Raw genomic sequence first — 27,007 nt, forward strand, 5'->3', positions numbered from 1 at the left:
TCACCATTTGATTACACATACTTCTTCGTTGCAAGTGAAGGAATCCACTGGAAAAAAGGCAGTTTCATAAGCCATTCTTGGACTTTAACATTAGAACTACCTTTGCCGCTGCCATACTTATACATACTACATTGTACTCCTACTACTCTCCGTGGACGGGAGTAATTCTCCAGTGTCAATATTAATATGGTGACAAGTTATCTACACAGCTTTATGTTAGCAGTACACAATAGTAAGTGTAATTTGTGGAGAGACAACCTGAAGCAATGTTCTTTGTGGAAAAATTAATAGCAGAGAGTGATGCTTCTATTAACTGGCCACAACTGTCTGATGTGGTACTGAACCTTTTTATAATTTTTTCTGACAACTACTTCACCATATTTGGTGTCCTTCTTTAGGCTTGGATAGTCTTGATGAAACACCATCTGAGGCTGATTCAGGTACAGATGAAATCGAAACCGCATCTACCACAGAGAGTACTTGCAGTACTGTAGATACAGGAATGGGAGGTTCTCTAGCTGCTGATTTTGATGGTGAGCAAGTTACAGCTGATGAAATGCTGAGGTCACCTGAGCTGGATCATCTGCGTTTACATGGGGACTCCACAGTTAGTGAACCTGATGAGGCTAAAGAGGAAACAGAGGAAGGAGATCTCTTTAATTACATGTCAACTGCAGAGAACTTGGCAAATAGAAAGTCAACCAGATCTTTGTCAGATCCTGGACAATTAGCTGATAAAGATACTGTTTCAACTAGTGATACTGCCTGGACTAACTCAAGAGACACACAAGGAACTTATGATTTTGTACCTCATAAGGATAGTGATGGCTTGGAACAAGAATTGACGTCATCAAATGATGATGATGTCATTAGAACAGAGTCAATATCCACGCAGGAAATAAGACTGCTTGTTGAACGTAGCTTTCAAATCGATGCCGTGGCATGTTCAGGAGTTCCTCTTGTTCACTGCACTCGTTTGATGTGCTCATTTCTTTTGTCTGGAAACCCTGGTGAAATGCTCTCAGATTCCAGTGTGCGTGTCAGTGTAAAATCGTTGGCACTGTCCTGCATTGCTCAAGCAGTCAAACTATACCCTGAAGCCTTCTTGGTGCGGGTGTTACCTGAATCTTCAGGGGAATCTGATGAGGAAGAAATGCACAGATCAAGTCCCCAGCTTGTGCGAGACATTCTTCTTTTTAGTGACCATGGAGACCCACAGCTGCGGGGAAGTCTAGCAGCTGTGATTGGTAGTGTTATCAGAACTGGGCTGGAGAAAGGAAGGTGTGTTTTAATTGCTGCATTGTTTTTAAAAGGAGGTACAAACAACAGTTGGTCATCAGATGAAAGCTGAGCCCCATGTGCATACTAAGTGTGCATAAGTGGAGCCACATAGCTAAGAAAATTTGGTTAGCTATCCATCCAAGAAATTTTGGTAGTCACATGACCGCCTCCTTCTGTCCCCACCACAGGGACCTAGTGTGGGAGCCTGCAAACTGATATTGCACATCCATGTTTATTGACAGCAGCCATGTCTCATGAAATCCTATCTGCCATTGGACTTGAAAACCAGACAGATCAATTGCTAATGACTTTCAATACTTTGGAAACTAAAGATTTGCATTATTCTTTAATATAAAAGATAATGATGACAGAAGGCTTTTCTCATTTGTCTGATTGAAAAGGTTGACTTAGTGGGACAAACTGATGTCCTTGCTGAATCAGCAGTAGAGTGTTAAACCTGTTTTGTTATCTCAGTAGATTACTCTGTGTTATCAAATTTTTAGGCTTGATTTTGACACTTGGTGCATTGACAGCTGTCAAGAAATGGAGACAGGTATTAGAATCTAAAATCTGGTAGCCCTATGTTTTTCAAGCACAGTGAGCCTCTACAAAGGCTCAATAGATGTTACTGTTTTATGTTAGAGTGAAGGAAACTCATTGCTCCAAGTGCAGATTCCTAAGATTAATGTCATATTTTCTTTTCAGTCAGTCTGGTGTTTTCTAAAACTATACTTATTTAAAGATAAAAATCAATATGCTCACAATATTATTATTTTTCTGTGAATCAAGGTTATTCTTATTTGCATTGACTGAAATATCACTTCAATTAAAAAAAATATATAATAACTGGCTAATAGACCATTTGACCATTTGTTACCCTCCATGGGAGCTCATACATTAACAGCCACCTTTTAAAGTGTCTTTTTATTATTATTTTTATTATTATTATCTCTTTAAATGTTCTCAAAACATAGCCAAAGTCTTAAAGTCTTAATGATGCTGACAGTTTCAATGACTGTCAGCCATCTTTGTCAAAACTTGGAAATCGTCAAAGGTGTCAGAAGCCTTAAATAAGCTTCTGAAGGTGTTAATTATTGCGATAAGCGCGCCAAGTCACTGTGTAGATGCCTCTCCCCCTCCCCCTCCGTGGTGCGTTTATCGCAATAATTAACACCTTCAGAAGCCTTTTAAGGCTTGTTACACCTTTGACAATTTCCAAGTTTTGACAAAAATGGCTGACAGTCATCGAAACTGTCAGCTTCATTAAGACTTTAAGACTTTGGCTATGTTTTGAGAACATTTAAAGAGATATTAACTGTACTAGCCTGATGAATTTCTTCAAGTATTATTATTATTATTATTATTATTATTATTATCTGATAAATGCTTTTCAAAATTTTTTCTCTCATTAAGCAAATTTTCTGTCTTTAACAAAATACAGCACCCCTTCATAACTGTACGTAAAACTATTGCCTGGGCTGTGTTCTAGCTGCAGCCAGTGGCCCCTGACACATCAAGTCTTGATGTTTCTTCCTACTGGGCTACTAGGCCATCTTATAGCTTTCTCATAGAAATCCTACGCTGGGTGCCCTGGATTTCACTGGTTCAGAGCACCAGGCTCCCTTCCATTTGTCTTAGAACACTGTACAGCCTTAACTTCAATGACCTACAGATGTGATCATAACATGTTACTACAGAACTTTAAATCAAAATCTATGTCGAGGGGAGGATTTGAATCCCATAAGATGGGTCTCTGCGGACTTTTTCTTTGTCCCAGCTACACTCATTATTACATGATAAACATCAAACCTTTTCTTATTTTAATTCTTCTTCTGCTCATCATTGTAACAGTCCCTCTGGCACTTGAAGACTTGGTCCCAGTGTTGAAGTCGATTCTACAAGATGAATCTCCTGTTGCTATAAGACAAGCCTGTTCCTCCCTTAAGGTAAACACATCTTGCCATCTTCAAACTTTTGCATTGATTTGAACACATAAGCTTGGTAACCTCGTTGCCAGGTTCACCTCCTACTTGTTTCTGGGAAACTGCCCACCTACCCCTCCCCTAAGCCAACATTAACACCTACTTCTCACTTGGGCAAAATGTTGGCTTTGGGGAGGGGTAGGTTGGCAGATCCCAGAAATGTATGATCCCTTGTTTCTGCGGGAGACGAGTACATGTAGGAGAAGACCCTGGGAACCTGGTTTAGAAGCTTGGAACATTCCAAGACAAAGTTAATTTCAGTCAAGCCTTCAAAAAGTTATATAAAATGGACATTCTGTTAAAGGGACAGTTTTTCTTTCAGGAAAAAACACCACCCTGGGTATTATGTTGAATTGGAAATTTTCACAGTTACTGGTAGATTACTTTGTTCCTCAGGTTAATTTCCTTAATAAAAGACAAATGCAAATACATTTATTATAAAGTAACTTGGTGATAAAAAAGGCAAAAGCAAAACAAAGAGCAAAACAAAATGAACAGATAGCATTTATTTAATGTTACAGGTCAAAATTAAATTCAGGTTAAAATTTTTTAATCTAGGTTGATTCTCAAGTCCCCTTGTCTCCTAGCCCTAATTCATGAATGATTGGGGCTTGCGGACAAAGGAAATTGAGAATCAACCTAGATTAAAAAGTTTTGATACAGACACTGCGGGGGCCATAGAAAGTGTCCATATTAACCTGGTTTCCGTAGAGTGGGGTTTGACCATAGAATAAATAGGTATTACTTATAATGTTGAACCATTACAGTACCTGTAAATGTGTTGTGGAATTGAATTTACTACCGCAAGTTTTGTTAATGGCAGATACAAAATTAATATTATTGGAGACATTTTAAATTTGAACTGGCTCCCAGGTGATGAGAGAAGGGATTTTAATTTGCTTAAGTTGACTTTTAAAGCACTTCATGCCAGGCAGTGCATGGCCTTCATATTTAAAGTTACTGAGCGTGTCTATATAAAAGGAACATTCCAGGACACTACAGCTGCTCTAATTAACTTCCTGATTAATCTTAAAAAGTGTGGTGATTTTAATCTATTTACTTCGCGCATTTTTATGTTCTTAAAGAACCGGGCACAGGCCAGCTTATCTTAATAATAATAATTATTAATTATTGTATTTTAAGTTTTATTCATACAATCATTGTAAATATTTTCTCTTTTAATATTGATATTTATCTATTTTTTTGGTATATGTTTATTGTAAATATTTGATGCATACTTGCCACAATGTGGAAACCCTGTCATTAAACCTGTTACTTACTTACTTACAATATGTATTATATCTGACACCAAAATTAAAATTTCCAAGGTGCTATTTTTCCTCAGAATTGTTTCTCTGTCCTATGCTCAAGCAAGCACCCCAAGATTGCTTTAGACCTGCTGAATACTGTTTTATCCTTAAGAAACAATACTTACTGGCTGGTTAAGGTACAGACTTTCTTTTATTTTATTTACTTAGCAGATAGATAGTGAATTGATTTAGTAATGGCTTGAAATGTTTGAACCACCTTGCTCACCGATCTTCAAACAGGGAAAATCAATACTCTTACTTGTTTACAACATTTGTGCTTTTTCTCCAAAACCTTTATTTTAAAGGGTAGCCCTTATTAAAGTTTTTATAAACCATAATATTGTGAAAGCTTATCTTTTATTTTTGTGTTAATTATAGGTTGAATTGCTTGAAATACTTGAGGAGGTGGATTTCAGGTAGGACAATGGATGGAAGTTACATTTCTCTGACACATTTCTGTAGTAATACATTTTGAATAAGTAACTAACTACATAAATAAAATATTGAAAGTTTTATATAATAATGGCATTGATATAATTTTTTTCAAATGAACTGCAGCATTGAAATGCCAGATCTTTCATTTACTTCTGTTGAATTGTACACTAAAAGTATCCAGTGTGAGTAATAATGATAAAATTAATTTACTAGTAGTTCTATTATTTCTTTTCAGACTGTTGACATTTCTCAAAAACAAATTTGAATACCTGCAGGAGTCAGGAAAACAGAGATTGTTTGTAAGAAATATTTGATTTATTATATAACGTTAGAAATCCTTTTGAATAGCTTGCTGGACAGTTTGGTTTCTTCATATTAGAATTGAATATCAGTTGATGTGCTGGGTTCAATATGATTGTGCTGTCTATTATTTTCTCCCCAAAACACTCAAAAGTTGTGTTTACTCAATCATGATCTTCTATGGAGAAAAACAAAATTTTGTTTGTAGCCATCTATCAAGGTGAATTAAATCTTCAGCAGGGGGTGGGGGGTGGGGGGGGGGGGGGGGAGAGAAAAAAAAGAAAATGCAGAAACCTACCCAAAATGCCATTAGTGTGGCAAACTTTAAGATGCTTGTGAAAGTTGGTTGAAGGGTTGGAAATGTGTGGGCCCCTTCTTGCTTCAGTGGTGCTTAAAAGGATAATACAGTGAAACCTATTTCCAAATAACCAAAATTACAAACAACAAAAAATACCTAACCATATATGGCTAATAAATTATATAACGGCCCTGTACATAGCGGTCACCCTGTATATTACGGTCAACGGATAACTTCCCAAAATAATATTTTCAGTTGCCCTATATTTTCTGCAAAGTTGACTTGTATATAGCGGTCACCTTGCCATTTCCCTAGGGTGACCATTAATTGTACACAGGTTTGACTGTAGTACTTTTTGCATAAAAGTTTGATATTTTAGTTAACCAAATGTTTTGAAGGGAAAGCCAGGGTGTTAAGAAGAGTTTTAGGGATTTTACACTTTCCATGTGAAGTTTATACCAGCCAAATGAATAGCAGGTTGGAAGCGTTTTGATGCATTTGTTCCTTAATCTTCAGAAAACTAGCTTGCAAGATGATTTAATCAACAGAGTGGTGCTTTATTTGTTGGAAGATGATGACATCAGAGTTAGACAGGCATCTGCAAAGTGTTTAGCTAGGTATGGTCGTATGAAAACTTCTCTCCCCTCAATGCAAGGATTTTCTCTTTTCCATTGTCCCTATCATAAGTGTGTGATCACAGACACTGCTTCTGTCTTAATCAGATGCCCAAATGTAGATTCCTAGGCATTCTTGTCTCACACACCACAAACGCATGTAAGACGACAAATGTTATCCTACTTTTCTCATCATTTGCCTTTTTCACTTCCACTCGTAATTTTACTCCCATTCGTTTTGTCATTTCTCTGTTTCCATTCCCAATCCTATTTTTATTGTCATACTTTTACTTTCCTAACCAGGAACACAAATGAGGTGAGATCATCTTGGACAGCTTTTAATCAGTATTTTGGATCAGCAGTCAGTACTTTTAAACAATCATGATTATTTCATTCATATTATTTTCCAGCATTGTTCCTCACCTCTTCTACTCACTCAATAATGACACACAGTCTGTTGTCATTTCTGCAGCCCAGAGTCAAATCAGTAAGTTTTATTGGGTAACTTTAGCAGATATTGAGTTGCCAGAAAAAAGCAATGGAAAGAGAGAAATTAGGAAGGAAGGAAGGAAGGAAGGAAGAATGAAAGGAAATAGATACATTTTAAAATGTAAACCAACTTGTGCATTCAAAAGTGTATTAAGGTGGATAGAAGAAAAAGAAAATTTTCTAAATGATATTATAACATCAGAACTTTTTGCTTCATTTGCAAATATTATCATGTAATGCCAAAATTTTCACAAGCTTATCAGCTTATCTGGCGTACTAATTTTACGTAAATGCTGTGCTGTTTTTCTGCCGTTATTCCTGATGCTGTTCTTTTAGCAATGCATTTCAATATTACTTGGCTCTTGTTTGGGGATATGACACTACCTTTTTTTAATATTTGGGATGTTTTAGGTGGACTGAGTATTCAGGAGTCGCAGAGTAAAGGTTATACCCAGTCAGTTATTGACACTAACCTGTCAAGAATAGTGTCTCTTATCACAAACAGATTAAATCATGCCACATCAAGAACCTCCATGGTATGGCAATCAAACAACATATTTTTCGTTTCTGTTTGCTAGTTGTTGTTATAGTCTTTTTGTCTTCTTGATTCTAATCCATACTTCTGGTCCTCCCTGTCTTATTCATTAACCCTTTAAACCCTAAGATCCAAATTTGAATTCTTATTAAATAAGAATTCAAATTTTGTTGCCCCTATTCATTTCCTAGAGAGGAAGTGGGGAGAAGTTGATAAAATATCAAGCAAATTCATCTTGTGTTATCATGTCTGTAATTCTCATGACCACTCTGTTTTACAAAGCATTTATATTACAAGGAGAAATATGATGCTGATCACTCTTAGGGCTTAAAGGGTTAAGGTTTTATTCAAAATATTCTTTTAAATCTCCTTGTTTTAATTTTGAGTTTTATTCTAAGCTCAAGAGCTCTTATTGGCCAACAAAGGAACTTGTTAGCCTCTTTCAGTTATTGTTTATGAATGACAGACAGAAGATGAAAGATAGAAATTACAACCTGTTGAAACAGTCTTTTCCTACCACTAATTTACAATCCTCTCACGGGGATTCGTAACTTTTCTGTTACACAACCTATCACCTCACAACGCTGATGAAGTCTGAGTGACTCGGACGAAGTATTCGTTTCGTTTTTTTGCTCTGAGTTTTGGAATTGTCTGTACTAAAAGTATTTTCATAGGGAAATGCTTTTCAAGAAGCATTTGATTTTTGTTGGTGCCATTGACCAGGAGAAACAAAGACTGAAACAAAAATATCTACCTCTTAAGCTTGTAAATAAAGGTCAAAACAAAACTTACAAGCTAAAGAGTTCTAATGATTTACATCCAGAACCCCGTGACTAAATGCAACAGACATTTTAATTAATTTAAGGTAATCTATTTTTTGACAGCTTGGTTGTATACATGTTTTAACACTACTCACGGACGCGTTCCCTGTTGCAATCCATCCTGAAGCTTGGGGTTGCAGTGTATCACTTTCATGCAAAAGTCCCCTACCCACCCATCCCATAGGACCATTCAGCACCCCTCCCAGACCCTCAAGTCCCTGTGCTGCTTGTGCAGGGGGAGGAGGACCTTTGTCATTAGCTGTGAGCAGTATGATTTCCTCATGGCTGGCTTATGACCTCTTTGCACATCAGCAGTTGTTACAAGTAAGTTCTGGTTTTACTTAAATCATAGTTTGAGCCATGGTCTGTCTATATTATGATAGTTTTTATCATGAATAAGGGTCTTTTAATAATGGTTATTATAAGAAATATTATGTGGATAAATTTGGTAACAAATAGCTTTTAAAGTTTGATGATGGTATGCACTGGATAGATCTCAGTGAAGTGGATACGGCAAATGATTTCTTTAAATCTTATGTGCTGGATAGTAGTAATTTGTTCACGTGTTTATAATACTCGCCATGTATACTAGTGGTATATTAGCTCTCTCCTTTGCAGAGACTTTTGCTGGATATTCCAAAAAAAATTGCAAGTAGTTAAAAAATAGTAAGCGCGCGGTGGACGATGGGAAGAGAGAAAAGGGTGGCATCACTTCCTGTCTTTCCCCTTCCCATCGTCCCTCTCGCGGTTTCCTTTTTTCCTCTCCCCAGCCTCCTTACGACACACAAAGGTCTCTGTGGAGGAGAGAGGTATAGTCGTCTTTTAGTCCGTTCTGAGCTACAGACACTGGTCCCCCATGGCCTTGGTGTACTTTTACTGCTCTTACTTCCCTTTTTATAACACAGATTGCAGGAAGTATCTTGTTTGGTGCAGGCTGTAGTGGTATCCATGTGGCACTAAAGTTGCACTCTGAAAGAGGTCCCCATGATCAACCGTTAAGTTCAGCTGAGAACTGGAGCATATTCACTGATGGTGCTTTGGCACCTCAGGCAGAAAAACTAATCTATCATATTATAAGGTAAAGTTATACATTTTACTCTCTACGGGTGATTGTGTATGGAGTGTGTGCTGATCAAATTAAGATTTGCCTCAGAAAACAGCCATCGTTTTCTGACACCACAACTAGTTTCCCGCAAAATGACGTCTGAGGGACGAATGCAGAAATTCCATACTGATGACCCTGGTAGTACTTCTGATTTGTTGAAGCAAATTTCCCTCGCGGCATGACTAATCAGAAGTGCTTTAAGCACTACCCAATCTGAGCAGTGACACGTCATCAGTATGCAATTTCTGCTCTCATCCCTCAGACGTCATTTTGCGGGAGACCAGTGGTTACATCGCGTAATGTTGGCTGTTTTCTTAGGCTAAATTGAGATTTACAAACTAAGGTTTTGATGTCTCTATAGCCGTTATGTTTGCTCGTTGGAATTTTGTTTTATCGTTTTAAGCTTAAAAACAATAGAAAAATCCTATGGGCAAATGTGACAGCTGTTATTTGTTTGCTGCAAATGAATCCATGTTTAGCATTGCAAAACGTTTGGACCTACATGCAAGGCGGAACCAAATTTTATTGCAAACCCAACCCTGCAGTGATGCTCATTGCAATATTCAAAGTATGAATACATTGGTAAGAGGCGATACAGTAAAAACCCGCAACTAAGAACCTACATTTTTAGGAGTTAGCCTAAACAGGTTCTTATATAAATGGTAGTTAACAGAATTTTAGGCTATTTAGGTTCTTATAATGGGTTCTTAATCCTGGAGAAAAAACAATTAAAACACCGCTGCAAACAAGTTGGTCATTAGCTTATACTTTTTTTTTCTTCAGCCGCACCCCACCCTCCACCCCCCAAAAAACATATCTTGCACTCATTTTTCTTTTAAAAACATTTTTAAAACAATGGCAATCTGCTTTTTTTGCTTCAAATATGATTCTTGCAATGCAGCTGTAATGTACTAGTATGATTTTAGAAAATAAGAACCTGTTTTAAATTTCTTAGGCTAAATCGGTTCTTGTTTATAGGGGGTATAAATGACCAATTTTAGGCTAACAGGTTCTTAATTTTGAGGTTCTTAGTTGCGGGTTTTTACTGTACTGCTGACTGCTGAATCACTCCTATACTCACACGTGACTTCTCCCGACTCCCCCAAATGGAGGGCTTTTTCGCAGGCTACGTTACCAGTGGCGGATCCAGACCCTCAGGTAAGGGGGGTGGGCTCAGTTTTGTCTAAAAATAAGGGGACCCGGACCCCCGGGCCTCTCCCCTGGGTCTGCCACTGGAGTCACTCCAAGTCTGTAAACAAATAGGAGGAGAGAAAAGGCAAAGGAAGCAGTTCTGCTGAAATGTCTGTGTAGTGAGGATTGGCCAATCAACTAATTACCTGAATATATAGGTTGAAAGTTAATTTCAAAGTGTACTTTTTTTTTCTAGATTGCTGAACATTTTTGCTCATGTTATTGACAATATCATCCCCGGTGCTCATTCTTTTAAGGTACAGTTTTATTTGACACCAAGAAATTTGAAGAAGGAGTTTCTCCTTTATTCAAAAAATAGGTAAATAGCTCAATATCTGTAGTTTTGTCTTAAGTTGAATTTACATGAAACAGCGAAAAAATATTGTCAACTTCAACCTGACGTTTGTCATTTGCCATGAACGTGGATGTAAAATCTCTTTAATAATTCAGAGAGATGTCAGATATTTAAGGCAATGTCATTGCTTTGCGTGTGAATGCTTTTAAAATGCAAGGAATACAGAGATTAAGTTTGGTGATTGCAATGCTTGAAAGATGTTTTGAAAGATTTAGAATCAGAATTGACACATGATTGTGAAGAAGAGGAAGAAGCATTTACAACTGAAAATTATATTCAGCATCTCTGTGACCTCTATAAACTGAACTTGTACGGTAAATGGAGAGAAGAAGTTGTTATTTCACCTTGCCATGGTAGCAAAATTTCTGGATCTCAGCAAACCGTGATTCTGCAAATACATGTATGGCAGAAGAAAACGAAAAAAACTGACATGTATGACTTTCCTGAGCATGATTGCCCTCAGGACAAAATGGTGGCCCATTTTTTTCTTTCGTCGTACGACAATGGCCGTCTCTGTGAAGAAAGATCGTTGAGATCTATACATTTTGCTGCCATGGTAATGTGACGTCACACTTCACTCTTTTGGCTACCATAAGAGATTCAAAAGCTGAGGGTTCTTGTTATTGACAGCTCCTCATATTGTGTCTTAATAAGGGATTTGTTCTCTACTAGCTGACATTTCCAGGCCAGAATAAAGATAAACAACAAGCTGCAACAGCTATCCCCGGTGTGGCTGCTCCCCAGATCACTCCCGGTTCCAGTCCAGCTGCATCTGTTCCCAAGAAGCTGCTGACCAAGAGTAAGCGGGCTCTGTCTGAAGCGGATCTGCATCTAGCCAGTGCAGATAGGCCAGTTACACCTTCTAAGAGCCAAACAGGAGTAACTTCGGGTTCAGACACTGCTGAGCACAACACTCAGAGCCCTCCGCCCAAGAGCAGCATCGGAACTTTTCACCATTTACCTCATTACATGAAGCTGTATGAGATCATCAAAGGAGCTTTTGCTAATAATCAGGTGAAATAGGTTTTGAAGTATTTAAGCGCGCACGCAAGCTGTCCTTTTGGGCTATCAAGTGTTAGAGGGTTACGTGCATTGCAAACAGCGAGCAAAGTACCATTTGAACAGACTATGTAAGTCAAGCGGTTGCATACCAGACTTAGAGCAGACCTGGCCGGGCCAAGACGCAGGTTCTTTTTTAAAATTAAGTAATTGAGTACAAAGTGTTTCCATTGTTACACATGTGCAAATGATAAGAGCTTCTAGTCTTCTCGGATAAGTACCAAATGATAATCATCTTGCATCACATAAGAGGTGTTCTGTCTCGTTATGATTGGTCGAAGACTGCATGAAAGCCAAACTTTATGGGCCAGAAATGGCAGTGAACAGCGGAAAAAATGCATGACAGTCAGGCGATGTCGAGAGCAGAGGGTGATTGGAAACGTCTATCAGGTCTGGGTATATGACAACTGTTATGTGACAAGTTGCGCATTCGAACAAGTTTTCACGTATGAAACATTTATACATTTGTCACATTTGAACTGGTGGGTCAGATTTTCGGCGTTTCTCAAATAAAATTGAGCAATTTCCTCATGTATGCAAGCAAATGCAAGTTCATGCATGCAACTTGCCTGTATGGGTGGTACCTAATATAGTGTGATACAAGCAATTTACTGTGAAAGGTTTGAAGCCAAAAAGTTAGCCTCCCAAGTAGACGCTTTTATGGCTTCGTCACGCGTTCTCCCCCACAGACTTTCGTTTGGGATGATTGCATGACGAGCCAAAAGAACGTCTGCGTTGGAGGCTATAGCCAATACTGGCAGGACTTGTACCAAAGTAAACACTGTTGTGGTAACCAGTCTCTTGTCATGATTCTAATTGTAAGGAAAAATCGTTTGAAGCGTTGCATGATTACTCTAATGTATATCCTACCAGGTGTCCCTGATAGATCCATCTCAAGACAAGTTTTGTCAGTTTGTGAATGCAGCATTGGAGGCTTTGTCCCTTCTTCTTGAAGTTACGGCGTTTTCAGACATCGGGAAAGTAAGATCGCGATTGATCATTTGATATTGCATTCAGAATAGATGTCACGGCAATCTAATTTCATTGAGACCACTATCTGCCTTTTGTGTTGTAGCATGTTGAAGAAATTCTTAGCTATTTACAAGTTTGTGTCAAAGTGGAGGCGACGAAGACTTTCCTGTGTGTTCAACAGGTAAGAGGTATTTAGATTCAATTGTTAGTGAATGGGTAGCGCACGTAGTTACAGCTCTTATTCTTTAAACTTTTGTGTAATACGAGTACGTTCAGTCTAAAAAATTCCTAAATCGAACTACATCGAAAGTAAGGGACAGTTTAGATGTAGATAAGAATTACGACGTGCGCAGCCGCATGATTAACGTAGCGTGGACATAGTAATTGACGTAAAGCAAAAATGTCAAAATAGACTTCGTCTATTGTTTATTAACTTAGCTACTGTAAGAGTTCTGGGTGTTAAATGCTTCGACAATTCTTTGTTTAACAGCTGTTGCGTGCTATGTTTGGTATCAATGCCCTAAGCCAGCCTGAACTCGCTCAAGCATCCATGGTCCCTTCATGTTTAGCTGTCAGTCATGTTACATTGCCAGCACAAATTGATCAGCTGCAGCCTGCTGATGATCAATTATACCAGTCGTGCTTCGTTCAGCCATTGGCACTTGTTACACAGTGTCTGAATAAGTTAAAACCTAAAGAGGAAGGAAAGGAGAAAGGAAAAGATGAAGAAGTCTTGGGGTACGTAAGCATTTATTGTTAATTAAGCTATTAATGTGGTTGTATAATCATCATCATCATCATTACGTCATCATTATCATCAGCATCATCGTCATCATCGTCAGCATCAGCAACAGCATCACCATTAACATCATCGTCATGTCATCATCATCAGCATCAGCGTCATCATCATTATCAGCAGCATGATCGTCAGTATGGGCATCAGCATCATAAGCATCAGAATCAGCATCCTCATGATGAGCATCACCATCGTCATCAAAAGAGATTTAGGGTCACGTTTACCGTTTAACGGTAAACGTGGATTTGTACCACGTAACCAAGTTTTTCTTCAATCCTCCTTTGCTGTTCATTACTTTTACAGACAAATTAGTAGTTTCACTTTAGTTTTATCCACAAGACTGAACTTGGACTTTTGTTATCTACTCATTTTCTCTTTGAGATTTTGAGAAATTCTCAACTTGAACCTGACGTTTGCCGTTTGCCGTAAACTTGACTCAATTATCATAATAATAATCAACATCAACATAATTCTCATCATCGCCATCATCATCGTCATTTTCATCATGGCAAATTGAATGTGTCCATGCCCTAGACCAGCATTGCTATAAATAACGAGACAAAGGTAATACACTTCAAAAGATACGTGGAAAATTAGTAATCTGTAGTTTTACAGTATTTTACTCGTGGCTCATGTGGCAAGAAAGAAGGTGTCTAAAATCATTAATTGTCATCAATTGTACTGATATCGGGAAGCGTCTTCCATATATGGTCAATGCTCGCTGGTTCTGAAGAATTAGCCAGGGGATTTAAGCCAATCAGAAACGGTACAATATTTTGAATAATAATAAATATAGTATCTATCTAACAGCTTGCCGAGCTGGTTTTCAGTGGGGCCTCTAGTGATAATTAAAATTAATTGGGAATTCAAGTAGACTTTTTTATTGTTCTGCATGTTATTATTTTTTTTACCCTTCTGTTGATTTAAATTGTTTTTTTCAGTGGAATTGGTTTGTTTATCAAAAAACTCAGAAAAAAATCAGCGACAACTGCTCGACCGGCCACGAAACTGGACAAGGTAAAAGTAACTTTTCTACAACTCTAGTCCTGCTAGGAAAATAACACGTAGTTTGCATTTAACCGTTGGTGTGACTTACACGTTTGACTGTGTGGTGAAATTAGGTGCCGCTTAGCCTGAGAAAAGAGCTAACAATTCGACATCCCCCCTCGAAATGACGACTAAGGAATGAGCGGAGAAATTCCAAATGGATGACGTGTCACGACCCAGATTAGGGTAGTGCTTCTGATTGGCTGAAGCAAGTTTTCCTCGCGGCACAACCAATCAGAAGTACTACCCACATCTAGGTATTGACATGTCATCAGTATGAAATTTCTGTGCTTTTTACTCAGACTTCATTTAGCGAGGAAACCGGTGGTGACGTCGAGAAATATCGGCTTTTTTCTCAGGGTAGGCCAGTGCCAGTGGGTATAAGGCCTTGACAGTACTTATTATATTCATTCATACATTTTGCCACGTAGAATAAATATATCAGAAAGAAAAAGAAAAAATATTGCTAAGATTGAAAGTTGACAGGGCAGGAAGAGCTACAAAAATAGTTCAAAATAAAATGTAATAGATAGGCGAGTTTAATTTATAGCTCTCTTTACTGCCGGGCAGCCAGGCAGTATTATTGTCAAATAATCTCCGTTCTGTTAAAGCGGCTGCTTAACACAACCATTAGTGACACTGTTATACGGCAATAGCCTCGTTCTCATTAGTACCTCTTCACATGAGCCCGGTTGACTGAGCTGGCTCAGTTAGCGGGATGAATTTCGCCTTGGGCTCATATGAGAAATTTCAGCCCGGTTTCCGAGATGAGAAAAGGCCAAAGTTCCTGAGGACGAGTTCTGGCGCCAAATTCGAGAAACAAAGCAAACATGGCGAAGCACAAAAATTTCGCGCTTATTATAGCTACGGCAACTCTTAAAGCTGTATCACTACAATTGAATGGGATGCTTACGAAGAGGAAAATACAACAGGTAATGCAAGATGATGCCATCCGGACCGCCAGAATTCATCCCGGTAACCGGGCTGAAGTGTTCATATGGCAAAATTTCCAGCCCTCTTACCGAGATCTCGGTTGCAAAAACCGCGAACTCTGTGGCCGAGCCGGCCCGTCCTCTAATATGAGCACATCGAAAATTATACGAAGAATTTAGATGTAAGGCGAGATCTTGGAAACCGGGCCATTCCGGTCAACAGGGCTCATGTTAAGAGACCCATACTTCAAAACTTGACGTTGAGTTTGGGGAAGGGTGGGTGGGGATTTTCCCAGAATCTTACTCTGATGAATTCATCATCTTGTTTCACCCTGTTACATCACCACTTAGTGAAGTATTTGCTCATGTTTTTTTTCCTATAGCAATCCCCTATCCACTCATTTATCCGTTGGTTTGAGCCATTAGTGATTCGTGCATTGAAGGAATACACTCTGTCAAGTAGTATCATCTTACAACAACAGGTTCTGAGTCTACTGGCTCAGCTCATCAAACTCAGAGTCAACTATTCATTACTGGATGCAGATCAGGTCAGGTGACTAGCTGTATTATCAGTATTGTGGATTAGTTACAGTGTATACAATAGTACGCGCGCTCTAATTGGCTGTTTGTTGTAATGACCAGGCATTACTAGCCAGGTGTCCAAGGCTTATACAATCTGTGTTTTTAAACACAAAACTTGATAGTGGACATCCATGTTATGGTCAATTGACCGCTGTCAAAAAAGGCTATTCGCTGACCAGTGCCACATGACTGCACAGCGGGCTGAACTGGACAACTCATCAAGATGACGTGCTTTTAAAGTCATCCGCTGACCAGTTATTGGTTTTGATCTGGTCCAGGTCCAAAATCGGGGCTCGGGTCCAAAATTTCTCATCGTCAAAGAAACTGTCTTGTGGTTTCGATCACATCGCCAGGTTCGTTTCGGTTCAGTGAACACGACCTCGACAGGCCCTATAATATATAACTTGTTAACCTCGTTCGTTCGGTCATTAATTGGAAATCTCAGACCTCGGCCGTGGTCAAGGCCTCGGTCTGAGATATCCCTGTAATGACCTTAATCTCGGCTAATTAGTAGTATATAAACACCGATGCCCGCCCCTAGGTAAATTTGAAATCAATTGGAAAATGGCTGCCAGTGGCGGTGAGCGTTCGATCTCGACGATCTTATGGAAAAATTAGCGACTTTGAACAGTCTAAATTTGCTTGTATGTTGATGGTGGTATTGTTTTTTCAGGTTTTCATCAGCTATGTCCAGAAACAGTTTGAATTCATCGATGCAGGCCAAATAAAGTAAGTGAAAATATTCGTCCTTTACAGTAGTCTGGATATCGGTTCTTGTTATTAATATAAAGTTTTGCGTCCATTAGCTTTGACTTTTTTAGACAATCATAGTTCATTTTAGATGCTATATCAAGGATTCCGAACTTAACTATCTATGTTTGTAGCCCTTCATTGTTTAAAAGGCCACTTTGCTCTTATTTTCTAAACTCTTACTCATTTTCACACCATTATTTTTTTCCTGACAGATCCTGTGACACATTTCTTCCACACGTCTTCCAGTTTCTCGTTCTTCTCTCCTATGAGTGCTTTCAGCCCAAGTTTAATGAACCAAAAGCTATTGTAGGAATGCCAAGGATCATTCAGCTTTGTGATGGGATCATGGCCGGTGGACAGCCAGCTCAGAGTCATGGTACGAAAACTTCAACGCTTTTTCTGAAAAACACTGATAACTTTTCCCTTTATGAGTTACTAAATTAAGATTTTCCCCCATATATTTTAGCTATTCCAGCCCTACAGCCAATAATACATGACTTGTTCGTTCTTCGAGCTGCTGGTAAGAGTGAGATTGGAGAGGATTTGGAGACACAAAGAGAGGTGGTGGTTTCTATGCTCCTTCGTCTTGTGCATTACCCTGAGGTATGATTCTTCAGGCAGCAGTTAGTCCATTAGCGAGCTAACTGTCTAATCAAGACAGTTTGTTCTGTGGGTCGTACAGCCTTGCTCACTACCGTTAGTATGAGTCAATCCGTTAATCGGTTAGTCAGTCAGTTTTTGAAGCAGTCAGACAGGTATTAAACCAGTCAGATATTCAGGCCTAGTCAGCTATTTCCTCAGAACCCAAGAGTCATAGTGACTCTAGCCTGTGATTTTGCCCTCTTACATCTCTAGTTTGTCCAGTGGAATAGAGGGCTTTTTTCCTCTCTTCGGCTTTTCTCAAAAAAAAAAAGGAAAAAATTGGGCCTGATTGCAGGTTATAGTGACTGATATCTTTACAATCTGTAACTGTAAGGAAGCCATCTTCAGAGTCTATGGTTAAGCCAGTTAGTCAAACAGATGGTTCCTCTGACGGGTAGTGAGCCAGTTAGTTGGTCAGTCTATCAATCGATCGGTCAATCAATCATTCCTACAATTAATCAATCAATCAGCCTGTAAGGTGTTACGTTACTTAACTGCTGTCTTTTTCTTACTCTACCGTCAAAATTGTAGGTGTTGGAGATGTTAGTCGTTGTTCTTAACTGCTACCAACGAGATGAAGTCAAATGGAGGAACCTGTCTGGACAAGTCATAGACCTTCTGCTTCCTCTTCTAGCCAATCAAAAGGTAAAAATTGGGCTCAAACTAATCATGCTTAGTAGAGTCACTCATATAAATTTGTGTGTAATTGTCAACTTTTGAGACTACTGACGAATTTTAATTCTTGTGGCGCGTTAAACAATCCAAATGAAACCCCTTCCACGATATTTTCACCTGTTGCTATTTGTGTTCCAACTTTTTTAATTTTAATTGAGCACTCTGCAAAAGGTTTCAGAATGAAACCAGCTAAAAATACTGATCTGATCTACCATTGTATTCGTAGGTGCATGTTGAATCGGAGTATGGTTTTGAGATGCTTCAAAGTCTCTTTGCTGCTGTTGCTCCTGGTTCATTGTGGCCTGTGGATGTCTTGCTGAGGGTATCATTTTCCAGTGTTGATCCAGTGAGTAAAACCTACTATTTCTTATGCTCTTGAAGAAAACGGAAAATCTGCCTGATGCACCAACTGAACAAAGAGGAACAAGACTGTCCATTTCTTTTTTTCATAAGTTTCTGGTAGAGGCCATTGGATACATTTTCCTAAAAAAAATGTTTAAATTAGAAAAAAGAACAATGAATGTGAAGCGCGATTACTGCCTTGTTTCCAGACGTCTTTCTTGCAATGCGTTTTTACGCGCAAAGGACGGTGGGAAGGTAAGAGCGAACGAGACGTTGCTTCGCCTCTCTTGATTCTCCCTCGTGTATTGCCTCATGTTTCAGTCAGTCTCGTTTCACGCTCGCCTTTGTTCGCGACCAACCAAAGTGCGACAAACGACGCCACTGGGGAGGAGGCAGGTGTGATCAGGTGTTTAGGCAACCACATTCGCCAAAAAATGGGGTTTTACCACCGATTCAAACCTGTTGCATTTTATTTCCCTTTTGAGAGAGGTACGTATGCATGTATCAGTTTTTTATCGGAAACACTTCCTGTTCATTACGGAGATATCTAACAACTTTGTTTTCTAATGACTCTGCCTCCCTATATAAGCCCATGCCTACACAATACAGGGTATTAAACTCTTGCGCCTTTACGAAAACCATACCAGATAGGGCTTTTGTTCAGACATACAAACGGTAATTTCAGACCGATTACTGTAACGGAAGCTACGCCGCGCTGATCTTGAAAGGAGGTCTTTACCGGTCGGATAGGTTTCTGGGCCCAATTTTCGTGACACCGTGAACAGGAGGTGTTCATAGCAGGTCAGAGTATTTTTCATGTCAACATGATAAGCTATCCGGTATAGCCCAAGAGCATTCTTGAGTACTGAGTTTCAGACTGTCTAGTCATTTAGTATCCTGATTGACTAACCTGTGTCGCAGACGTAATTTAACGTCAGTTAGTAATGTCTGCGAAGCAGAGCCGATATCCTTTTTCTGGGCCTCCAACGGACTCAACGAATAACCCAAAGTGCGTTTCAAATTTCCTTTCAACCTGATTGGCAATAACTTTTTAACAGGGCAATCATGGCGCATACTCAAATCCAAGTACACAGGTGGAGGCACAGAACAATGATTTCGGTACAGTTTCGCAGATTGACTTAACCACAGGTTTAGTTTCGTCTATGGCGCAGGTTATGAATGACATGCTTAACTTTTTTATGGCCAAAACCGCGAAAAAAAAGTACCTTTGTATAACCAGTCACCGTCCTCAACAAATGCCTTGCTTCAATTCATATTTTTTACTTTAATTTTAGTTCCAGTCTGAGATATTTGGGCGCTGGTTGGCTACAACGCTGGTAATGTTTCAAACTCTCATGGCTCATGTCTCAGAAGATATTCTGCTGTCTAGAATTGACCAATCAGGTCTCAGACCCAAATGTGCTCAGAAGCCTGGGACTCCTCTGTTGCCAATAGAAGTAAGTTCTTGGTCAAGTATCTCAATTTATGTCAGTAATAGGGTGCTTATGCAACTACGACTGCGACACCAACAAAAACGCCTAAAAAGTGAAACACGCTACACGTGCCGCATACATTTTTGGTAAATTTGTTTACCCCCTAACTTCAGGACTACGACGTGAAATTCCCTAATTTCGGTTTTATGGAGGACATAGTAAGCACACGACGACGATTTTCATTTTTTTTTCTCTGAACCTTGGACAGGGACCGGAACAATTCATTGCCAGAGAAATTCGCTTACATTTGACCGATTGAACGAAATGGAATAATCTCCATGAAATTTGCAACATCAGGAATTCACTTTAAAAGTTACGTTTTCGCTGATGTCGCCATCGTGGTTTGGTTAGCTCCCTAGTGTTTCACCCAACTATTTAAGTTGTGCGTTGCTCTACCTTGTGATTGGCTGCAAAATCGCACATTACCTTCTCTTTTCCCGCGCTTGGCATCCGACCAACGGCATCTCTAAATGATTCTTATGACTGTCTGTGGCTGTTATGATTGGCTTAAGTAATTACTGTACTTAAAGTTAAACAAAGCTTAATTGAACATTGCTTAAATACTTTCCTCTTCTAGGTCTAGGCGTTCGCACCTTAAGTGAGCGCCAAAATTTCCGGCACCATGAGACGAAAGGTTCTTTGTGCGCATACCTAACGTTTCTTTCACTAGATATAATAGAGATAAGTAATGTTTTTCTTTTTAGGTATTTGTAAAATTTCTTTTTTACGTGGTGGAGGTGACTGCCAGTCATGTTAAAAGGATAACAAAGAACACTGAGGAAAGCAGTAAGAGGTCGCTGGAAGTAGAGACATTTGTGTTTAAGCTGTTTGGATGCACCTTAACATGTCTTACGCATCTTTTAAAATCAGGTTTGTGTATAACACGTGTGCAGTAAGCCTAAAGTTAGTTACAACAACAATAACAACAACAACAACAACAACAACAACAACAACAACCAGGAATTTAGCCTGCGAAAACAGCCGTTTCTCCTCGCTCCCCGCCGCTGGGGACGTTTCGCGAGGAGGAAAGTCTGCGACTAAGCGACAGAAATTCCATACTGATGACGTATAATCTGTCCGGAATCGGGTCAGAAGCGCTGATTGGTCGACGGAGTAGTTACATTGTTTTAGCTATTGTTTACACATGACAGAGAAAAGACAAAAGGCCACAAAGGTTAAATGTAAACGCGCTGAGTATATAACAAAACAGCCAATATTTGTGGAATATATTCTTCTCTAGAAGAAGCGTTTGCGTGTTGCTGGAGCTCGTTCGCAGATGAACACAACAATTTATTAAAATCGACCAGGAGAAACTTAAAATCGAACAAATTTGCATTTGGAATCCCATGACGACCGGATTTATTAAGTAAACATTGATTTACGCCATCAGTATGGAATTTCTGTCGCTGAGTTGCAGACGTTCCACCTCGCGAGAAGTCCCCAGCGGCGAGGAGCGAGGAGAAACGGCTGTTTTCGCAGGTTAACAGGAATTTTCAGGAAAATGTTTTTGCTCGGGAGGGGTTTTTAAAACGCAATGGTTTCTAGTGCAGGCATTTACATTCCAGTAAGGGTTACCATTGTGCGTCCTTTTTTTAATGATGAACTTTTATTTTGTAAAAAGTACTGTGTATTCTCATTTATTTTGAAGCTTTGTTTTATATTTCGTGCACAGTCATCTATGTAAAAAATTGGGTGATACCATTAATGTTCTTTACTGATTTCAATATCCCTGTAAAGAGCTGTTTTCCTGCACATTCATGTACTTTATGAAAGAACTCAACATTAAAAACCACCGTAATTAAACCTATTGAACTTGATATTTCAGCAAACTTCAAGAAAGTATCACAGCTAGCAAGTTCTTCCCCTCTCATTGCGCCGTCTGTGGACATAATTAATGAGTGTGTTTCTCATCTGGTGGACACCCACCCAGTACTTGTATTGCAGTGGTGCCAGGTATTACGGCAACTCAAATACATGGACGCCCAATTCTGGTGTGGTTTTATCGATACGGGGACTCGCTTAAGCACAGGTAAAAGTTATACATCTTGCCGACTGAGACTAATAGCAGAAATACAAAAGAAACGTTGTGTAGTACCAGAAACTCATAAGGGGTTGACACGTGTAACTCTCATATGTTTGCTTTGTGCAATGCTCGTGATTATTCATTTTCGAAAGTACCATATTTGGAACGAAAAGAAGAGATAACTGACCAATCAAACTTCGTAAACAACGTGACGTAATTTTCCTTCAGGTTCCCGCGCCCGCTTAGAAAAATGGCCGACAAACGGGGGAAAAACTCCCGAAAGCCGAGAAAGCTTTCAAAGGTTGAAACCAGGAATATTACCGAAACACTGAGCAGGATATTATTGCCTTACCACCCGGGCCAAACGTAACATTATGAAACCCATTGACGGCCTCGCAACTTCTTGAAGTTGTCACTTCAAAAAACGATGCCTCGTTGACCCTCTGCACGGTAATCTTATACTGCAAATAGGCTTTTAAAATTTTTATGTTAAAAGTCTAGAATAAACAGTGAAAAAATGTTTTCGAATTAAATTTATTAGCTGCGTATCGAAAGTGTCCAAAACCTGAACCTGACATCTTCGCAAAAAGTGATGCTTGTAATGAATGTGAGAAGCATTTTAAAAGCTTAAATTAAACATAGGTGTTGTAGTCACGATCGTGTTTTGAGCTAATTTTATGACTGAACAAACTCAAAACAATAGACAGAGAAGCCGTTTCTTGAAAATTTTTATTCAAAGTCCAAAAAGTTAATCCTTTAAAGCAATTCGGAAAACACTATCTGGATCGTGGATCCGTTCACGCAAGTGGCATCGGGTAAGCACATGGCAAAATTCAACGCAAAATCCATCTCAAATCAGGGCACATTTTGTAATTTTTCTTTAGCGCCGACGAGAAAAATTTATAAAACGTCTATGAAACATAAAAAAAATACATAAATTCCCTTTCGAAAACTTAATTGTCTTGGCCACAGATTGCAAAATGTACCTGAAAATTCAGCAAAAACTTCGCTGACTTGGTTGCATTTCAAAACAGACCATGGGCTCCGCCGTGAAGAAAACAAGGTTGAATTCCTCGAAGGACGATTTCTTGATGAAAAGCTTCCCTTTCTCCACAAAAAGAAAGCTGAGCATTCTTTTGAACTTTCTCTTTCCATTTTTTGTCTTTTAACGGTGTATTTTTAACCTTGAAATGCAGAACTCTTGTCTTAAAACATCTGCATGGTGATCGCGCAGCAGCCATTTTGTTGAAAATGGATATCCGTCTCTTAGATTTCCAAATATGGTCAAAATGAATATTCACAAGCATTGAACGCGAGTTACACGTTTCAACCCCTTATGGGTTTCTGGTAGTACTTATAGGATTAAGAGGACTTGGCGGAAATTCTGCGCATTTGCTTACATTCTTGCTTACACCATGAAGTGTACTTCAAATGAGTTAGCCTTCGTAGACTAACTCAGTGGCGGGATTAGTTGGAGAGTGCGGTAGTAGCCAGGTCAGTGTCGTTATTTGTAGATTTGACGGGGGAGCCGCGAAAAGATTGGGAGCTAGTCAAACTTAAAATTTAATTTACAGTTCCCCGAGTTAAAGTGTAGTTAAATCCGCCGTGTATAGTGTTATGGACACTTTCACAGGAAAATCATGATTGCTCAGTATCATTATAAGTAACATGGAATCAAGAAACTGCCAAAGAGCTTTCCCCTAAATTCGCATTCCCGAGTTTTTCTCTACCATAAACAACTTTTATGCTATAAGAATCAATAAATAATCAACAACGCAGTAAAAGTTCCACTGAATAGCTTTCTTTTGAAATTAATCTGATGCTTTAAGATTCTCTAAACGTTAATGAACTACAGCTCGGGGTACACTCTGGAACCTCAACCTCATCACTAGAAGTGTTAAAACAAAATCGAGACGTTTCTATGGGAAACAGTGAAAAAAGCTGATTTTCTCTTCATTTGACATTTTTTACTTATCTGCTTTATAGCCTCAGGCGGTGATATTGATTTAGAAGGTCCGACCTTGAATGAGGATGTGACTAAGTTAGGAGTACTCCTGATGTACTGCGATCTTCTCATAACCCAGCACATGGTATGTTTTCATTACCGGGCTTACTTCTGTTTTATGTTCAGACATCAGTTTATTTAGGTATTATGCATTGACCAATTTCAGCTGCATCGATCAATTTCAGCTTCGTCCATTTTCCCCGGGGTAATCCCCGGGCATTAGCAGGTTTTTTCTTGAAAACCAGTTTCCTAGGGGTGGGGATATTTAAGCTGCCAAATTCTTCCCGGAAAGTATTCAATTGTCACTCTTTTCGTAGCCTGCGTGGTAGGCGTTTGAAAGGCATGTGAAAGGGAGTTTTAGGCGCGAGAGGAACGCGAGGGAGCGCGCGAGGAGGGAGGGAAGTAAACGCGTTCCCCTCCCCCCTCCTCCCTCGCGCGTGGTCTCGCGCCCTAATTCCCTTCCCCTTCCTTTTCGAACGCCTGCCAGGCAGGCTACTCTTTTCGCAGTTTTGGATTTTGACAGAAGTTTATGAAAGACGTAATTTTCTGTTCCTGTAGCAATTCTTGGGCATTCATTCCCAAATAACATGAAGAACTAAATAATAGCGGGAGATTTTAAAGCATAATATAAGACCTCAAAGTCACTTTACCTTTGGTAACGGTTAGGTTTTCCTGAATTGTTTCTTTTTTCTTCATTATTCCAACATCGCGACTCGTCGTTCGGAGCGAGACGAGGTCAAGGTTTTTTCGCCTATGCTATAAGTTGCTTGACTTTTTGTCTTAACCCATCAGGACCAAGGAAAGTTAGACTTGTCTCATGCCGGAACTCTGCTTAGGATGTCATTCGAGGACTTAATACTTATGGCTGAAGAACCGCCTGTACAAGGATTTCTTAGGTAACAAGACGACCTTAAGGATTTATTTCCAGGCAACGGCAACGGGTCTAAATAGGCCATAGTGTGGGTGGCCATCACGCTTCCGGAACAGTCCAATAAATCAGTTCGACACAACATTTGACCCAGTGTCACGCGGAGCTTTCAAAGGGCCAATAAGATTAAGCGAATCACCGCTTGCTGCTATCCATGCATTTTGGTTATTCTTGTACCCAAACATTTGGCTGAGTAAACACACGAGCGTTATGGAGACTTAGGGAAAATTAGATAAAACTTTTACATGTGTAACTTACAAGTGTCGCTATTCTTTCAGACTCTAAAACGGTAGCTTTAGCTTTATAACTTTATTTATTTTTTTGGCCCCTGGGCAAGATATGGATGTGATATTCTAGAGCAGTGTGTGGCGACGCCGTTTTACTTACATGTGCTCTCCCTTCGCAGTATACTTTACAGCAGTCCAGAAGGAAGCAAGCTTTTACTGGACTCTGTCAGTTCCTGCAGGTCACTGCCTGAAGCCATGAAACGGGTAAAAAAGTAAAAATAGGAAAAAGCCTGATAACTTAACCACATTATATGTCCATGGGTCATTAGTAGTGAGAATAATAAATAATTAAGATGGCCTTGTATAGCAACTGCTTTTCTGAATAACACTTTAAGCCCGGTGATGAAGTGAGAAAATTGCATGACTGATTCCCCGACGGTCTCCGACCACACTCGATGGTTGCTCTATGCCGAACCTAGCAAATAGCCTTACTTTATCTCATTTTATAGTGTATACACCGGATAATCGTAAGGTCTGGTTTTTTAATATGGGGCCTTTTTTTTTGCGCCACACTTTTGCAACTTTCTAATTAATTTTTGTTTGTTTTCAGCCAACCTTTGTAAAAGCTCTGTTGCTCTGTTTGAAGGCAGTGCACCAGTCGCAGTCTCTTTATCTGTTGAGGATACTCACAGAGAGTTTTCTGGACTCCAGTCATCAATCTGTTGTCCGAATGACCGAGCGCATCATTCGCAGAAAGCTTGAGATGTACTCATCCGGGAAGAAGAGGGTAATTTTATATTTTTTGCAGCAACCTTATTTGTCTCCCGACGTCCTGATAACGTTCGGGCTCGAACAGCTTTTTATGCGCTCAATGTTCACCTTTAAGAATCACATTTTGCTGGCAGTGAAAGTAGTAATAGAATTAAAAGGTGGCAAAGAAACTTGACCTGTTTAGTGTGTGGCTAAGACTGCATGAATTGATTGCGGGTTTCAAAGAACGATGCCCTCGTTCAAACGTAGCTGCAAGCTATCAGAAGTTTTAAACTTGTAGAATCTTACAATTCCGTAGTGTAGCCAGAACCTGCGTGTACTGGTGATGGTTTTTAATAACTTGTGTCCACTCTGATTTAACTTATTTTTTTGCCGTAAATAACCTCAGGTTTTCCGCGCGACCTCATAACTGTCTGTTTTGGCGTGAGCTCTCGCCTGGAAGTATTTCATTGCCACCAATTTGTGTCCTCGCACAAGGACGTTTGTTCATTTGAAAAGTGGGTACCAATCTCTAATGGGATTAGTACCCATGCCCTCCCGACGCTATAGGCCATTATTGGGTTGCGAGTGAGACTGGGTCGGTGTCGTGCGAATTGACCATGGGACTGGTTTGGGGACGGTAACACTTCTCTATCGGCTTTTACGAATTTGCGCGGGAACCCCCCCCCCCACCCCCCCCCCCCCCAAAAAAAAAAAAAAAAAAAAAAAAATTCGTCGTTACAATGCTATTTGAAACAATACCGAGCCAGTCTCAAACGGAAACCTGAAAATGTACGTCCAGTAACTGACCATTGACCAAGGAATATTACATTCAATCTGTCTCTTATTCTGTTCAGTTTTTAGACAAACAAGAAACTTTACTTCAACATTTGTGGTAACAGAGAACTTTCCCTAAAAAAAATTCATGCTGTCGTTGTGCGTGAGATCAAGTCTGTTAGGTTTGAACTTCAAAGCAGTTCTTAGGTTTTCAACGTAACCGAAGAAGATTCCCCTTGTAACCAACTCTCTCTTAGTGGTTAAAATTACTTTTAAGAATCAAGCAGA

General features: G+C 39.4%; 1 protein-coding gene across 1 annotated transcript in view; it reads left to right on the forward strand.

Annotated features, from left to right (window-relative positions):
* Positions 1 to 27,007, forward strand: part of LOC140933115 (huntingtin-like) — a 60,386-nt gene that overhangs the window by 10,866 nt on the left and 22,513 nt on the right. The window contains exons 11-40 of the mRNA XM_073382632.1: positions 399 to 1,281; positions 1,785 to 1,834; positions 3,133 to 3,227; positions 4,609 to 4,710; positions 4,952 to 4,989; positions 5,244 to 5,307; positions 6,123 to 6,223; positions 6,631 to 6,707; positions 7,121 to 7,245; positions 8,129 to 8,389; positions 8,971 to 9,143; positions 10,558 to 10,618; positions 11,389 to 11,730; positions 12,649 to 12,756; positions 12,851 to 12,928; positions 13,238 to 13,485; positions 14,485 to 14,560; positions 15,906 to 16,070; positions 16,778 to 16,833; positions 17,070 to 17,233; positions 17,324 to 17,460; positions 18,031 to 18,144; positions 18,401 to 18,520; positions 19,812 to 19,973; positions 20,714 to 20,879; positions 21,835 to 22,038; positions 24,019 to 24,122; positions 24,830 to 24,933; positions 25,372 to 25,456; positions 25,803 to 25,979. Of these exons, the coding sequence (XP_073238733.1) occupies positions 399 to 1,281; positions 1,785 to 1,834; positions 3,133 to 3,227; positions 4,609 to 4,710; positions 4,952 to 4,989; positions 5,244 to 5,307; positions 6,123 to 6,223; positions 6,631 to 6,707; positions 7,121 to 7,245; positions 8,129 to 8,389; positions 8,971 to 9,143; positions 10,558 to 10,618; positions 11,389 to 11,730; positions 12,649 to 12,756; positions 12,851 to 12,928; positions 13,238 to 13,485; positions 14,485 to 14,560; positions 15,906 to 16,070; positions 16,778 to 16,833; positions 17,070 to 17,233; positions 17,324 to 17,460; positions 18,031 to 18,144; positions 18,401 to 18,520; positions 19,812 to 19,973; positions 20,714 to 20,879; positions 21,835 to 22,038; positions 24,019 to 24,122; positions 24,830 to 24,933; positions 25,372 to 25,456; positions 25,803 to 25,979 (4,640 nt within the window). The remainder of the gene's footprint in view (positions 1 to 398; positions 1,282 to 1,784; positions 1,835 to 3,132; positions 3,228 to 4,608; positions 4,711 to 4,951; positions 4,990 to 5,243; positions 5,308 to 6,122; positions 6,224 to 6,630; positions 6,708 to 7,120; positions 7,246 to 8,128; positions 8,390 to 8,970; positions 9,144 to 10,557; positions 10,619 to 11,388; positions 11,731 to 12,648; positions 12,757 to 12,850; positions 12,929 to 13,237; positions 13,486 to 14,484; positions 14,561 to 15,905; positions 16,071 to 16,777; positions 16,834 to 17,069; positions 17,234 to 17,323; positions 17,461 to 18,030; positions 18,145 to 18,400; positions 18,521 to 19,811; positions 19,974 to 20,713; positions 20,880 to 21,834; positions 22,039 to 24,018; positions 24,123 to 24,829; positions 24,934 to 25,371; positions 25,457 to 25,802; positions 25,980 to 27,007) is intronic.

This window comes from Porites lutea, chromosome 4, assembly GCF_958299795.1.
Source record: "Porites lutea chromosome 4, jaPorLute2.1, whole genome shotgun sequence".
In the NCBI taxonomy this organism is placed as follows: domain Eukaryota; kingdom Metazoa; phylum Cnidaria; class Anthozoa; order Scleractinia; family Poritidae; genus Porites; species Porites lutea.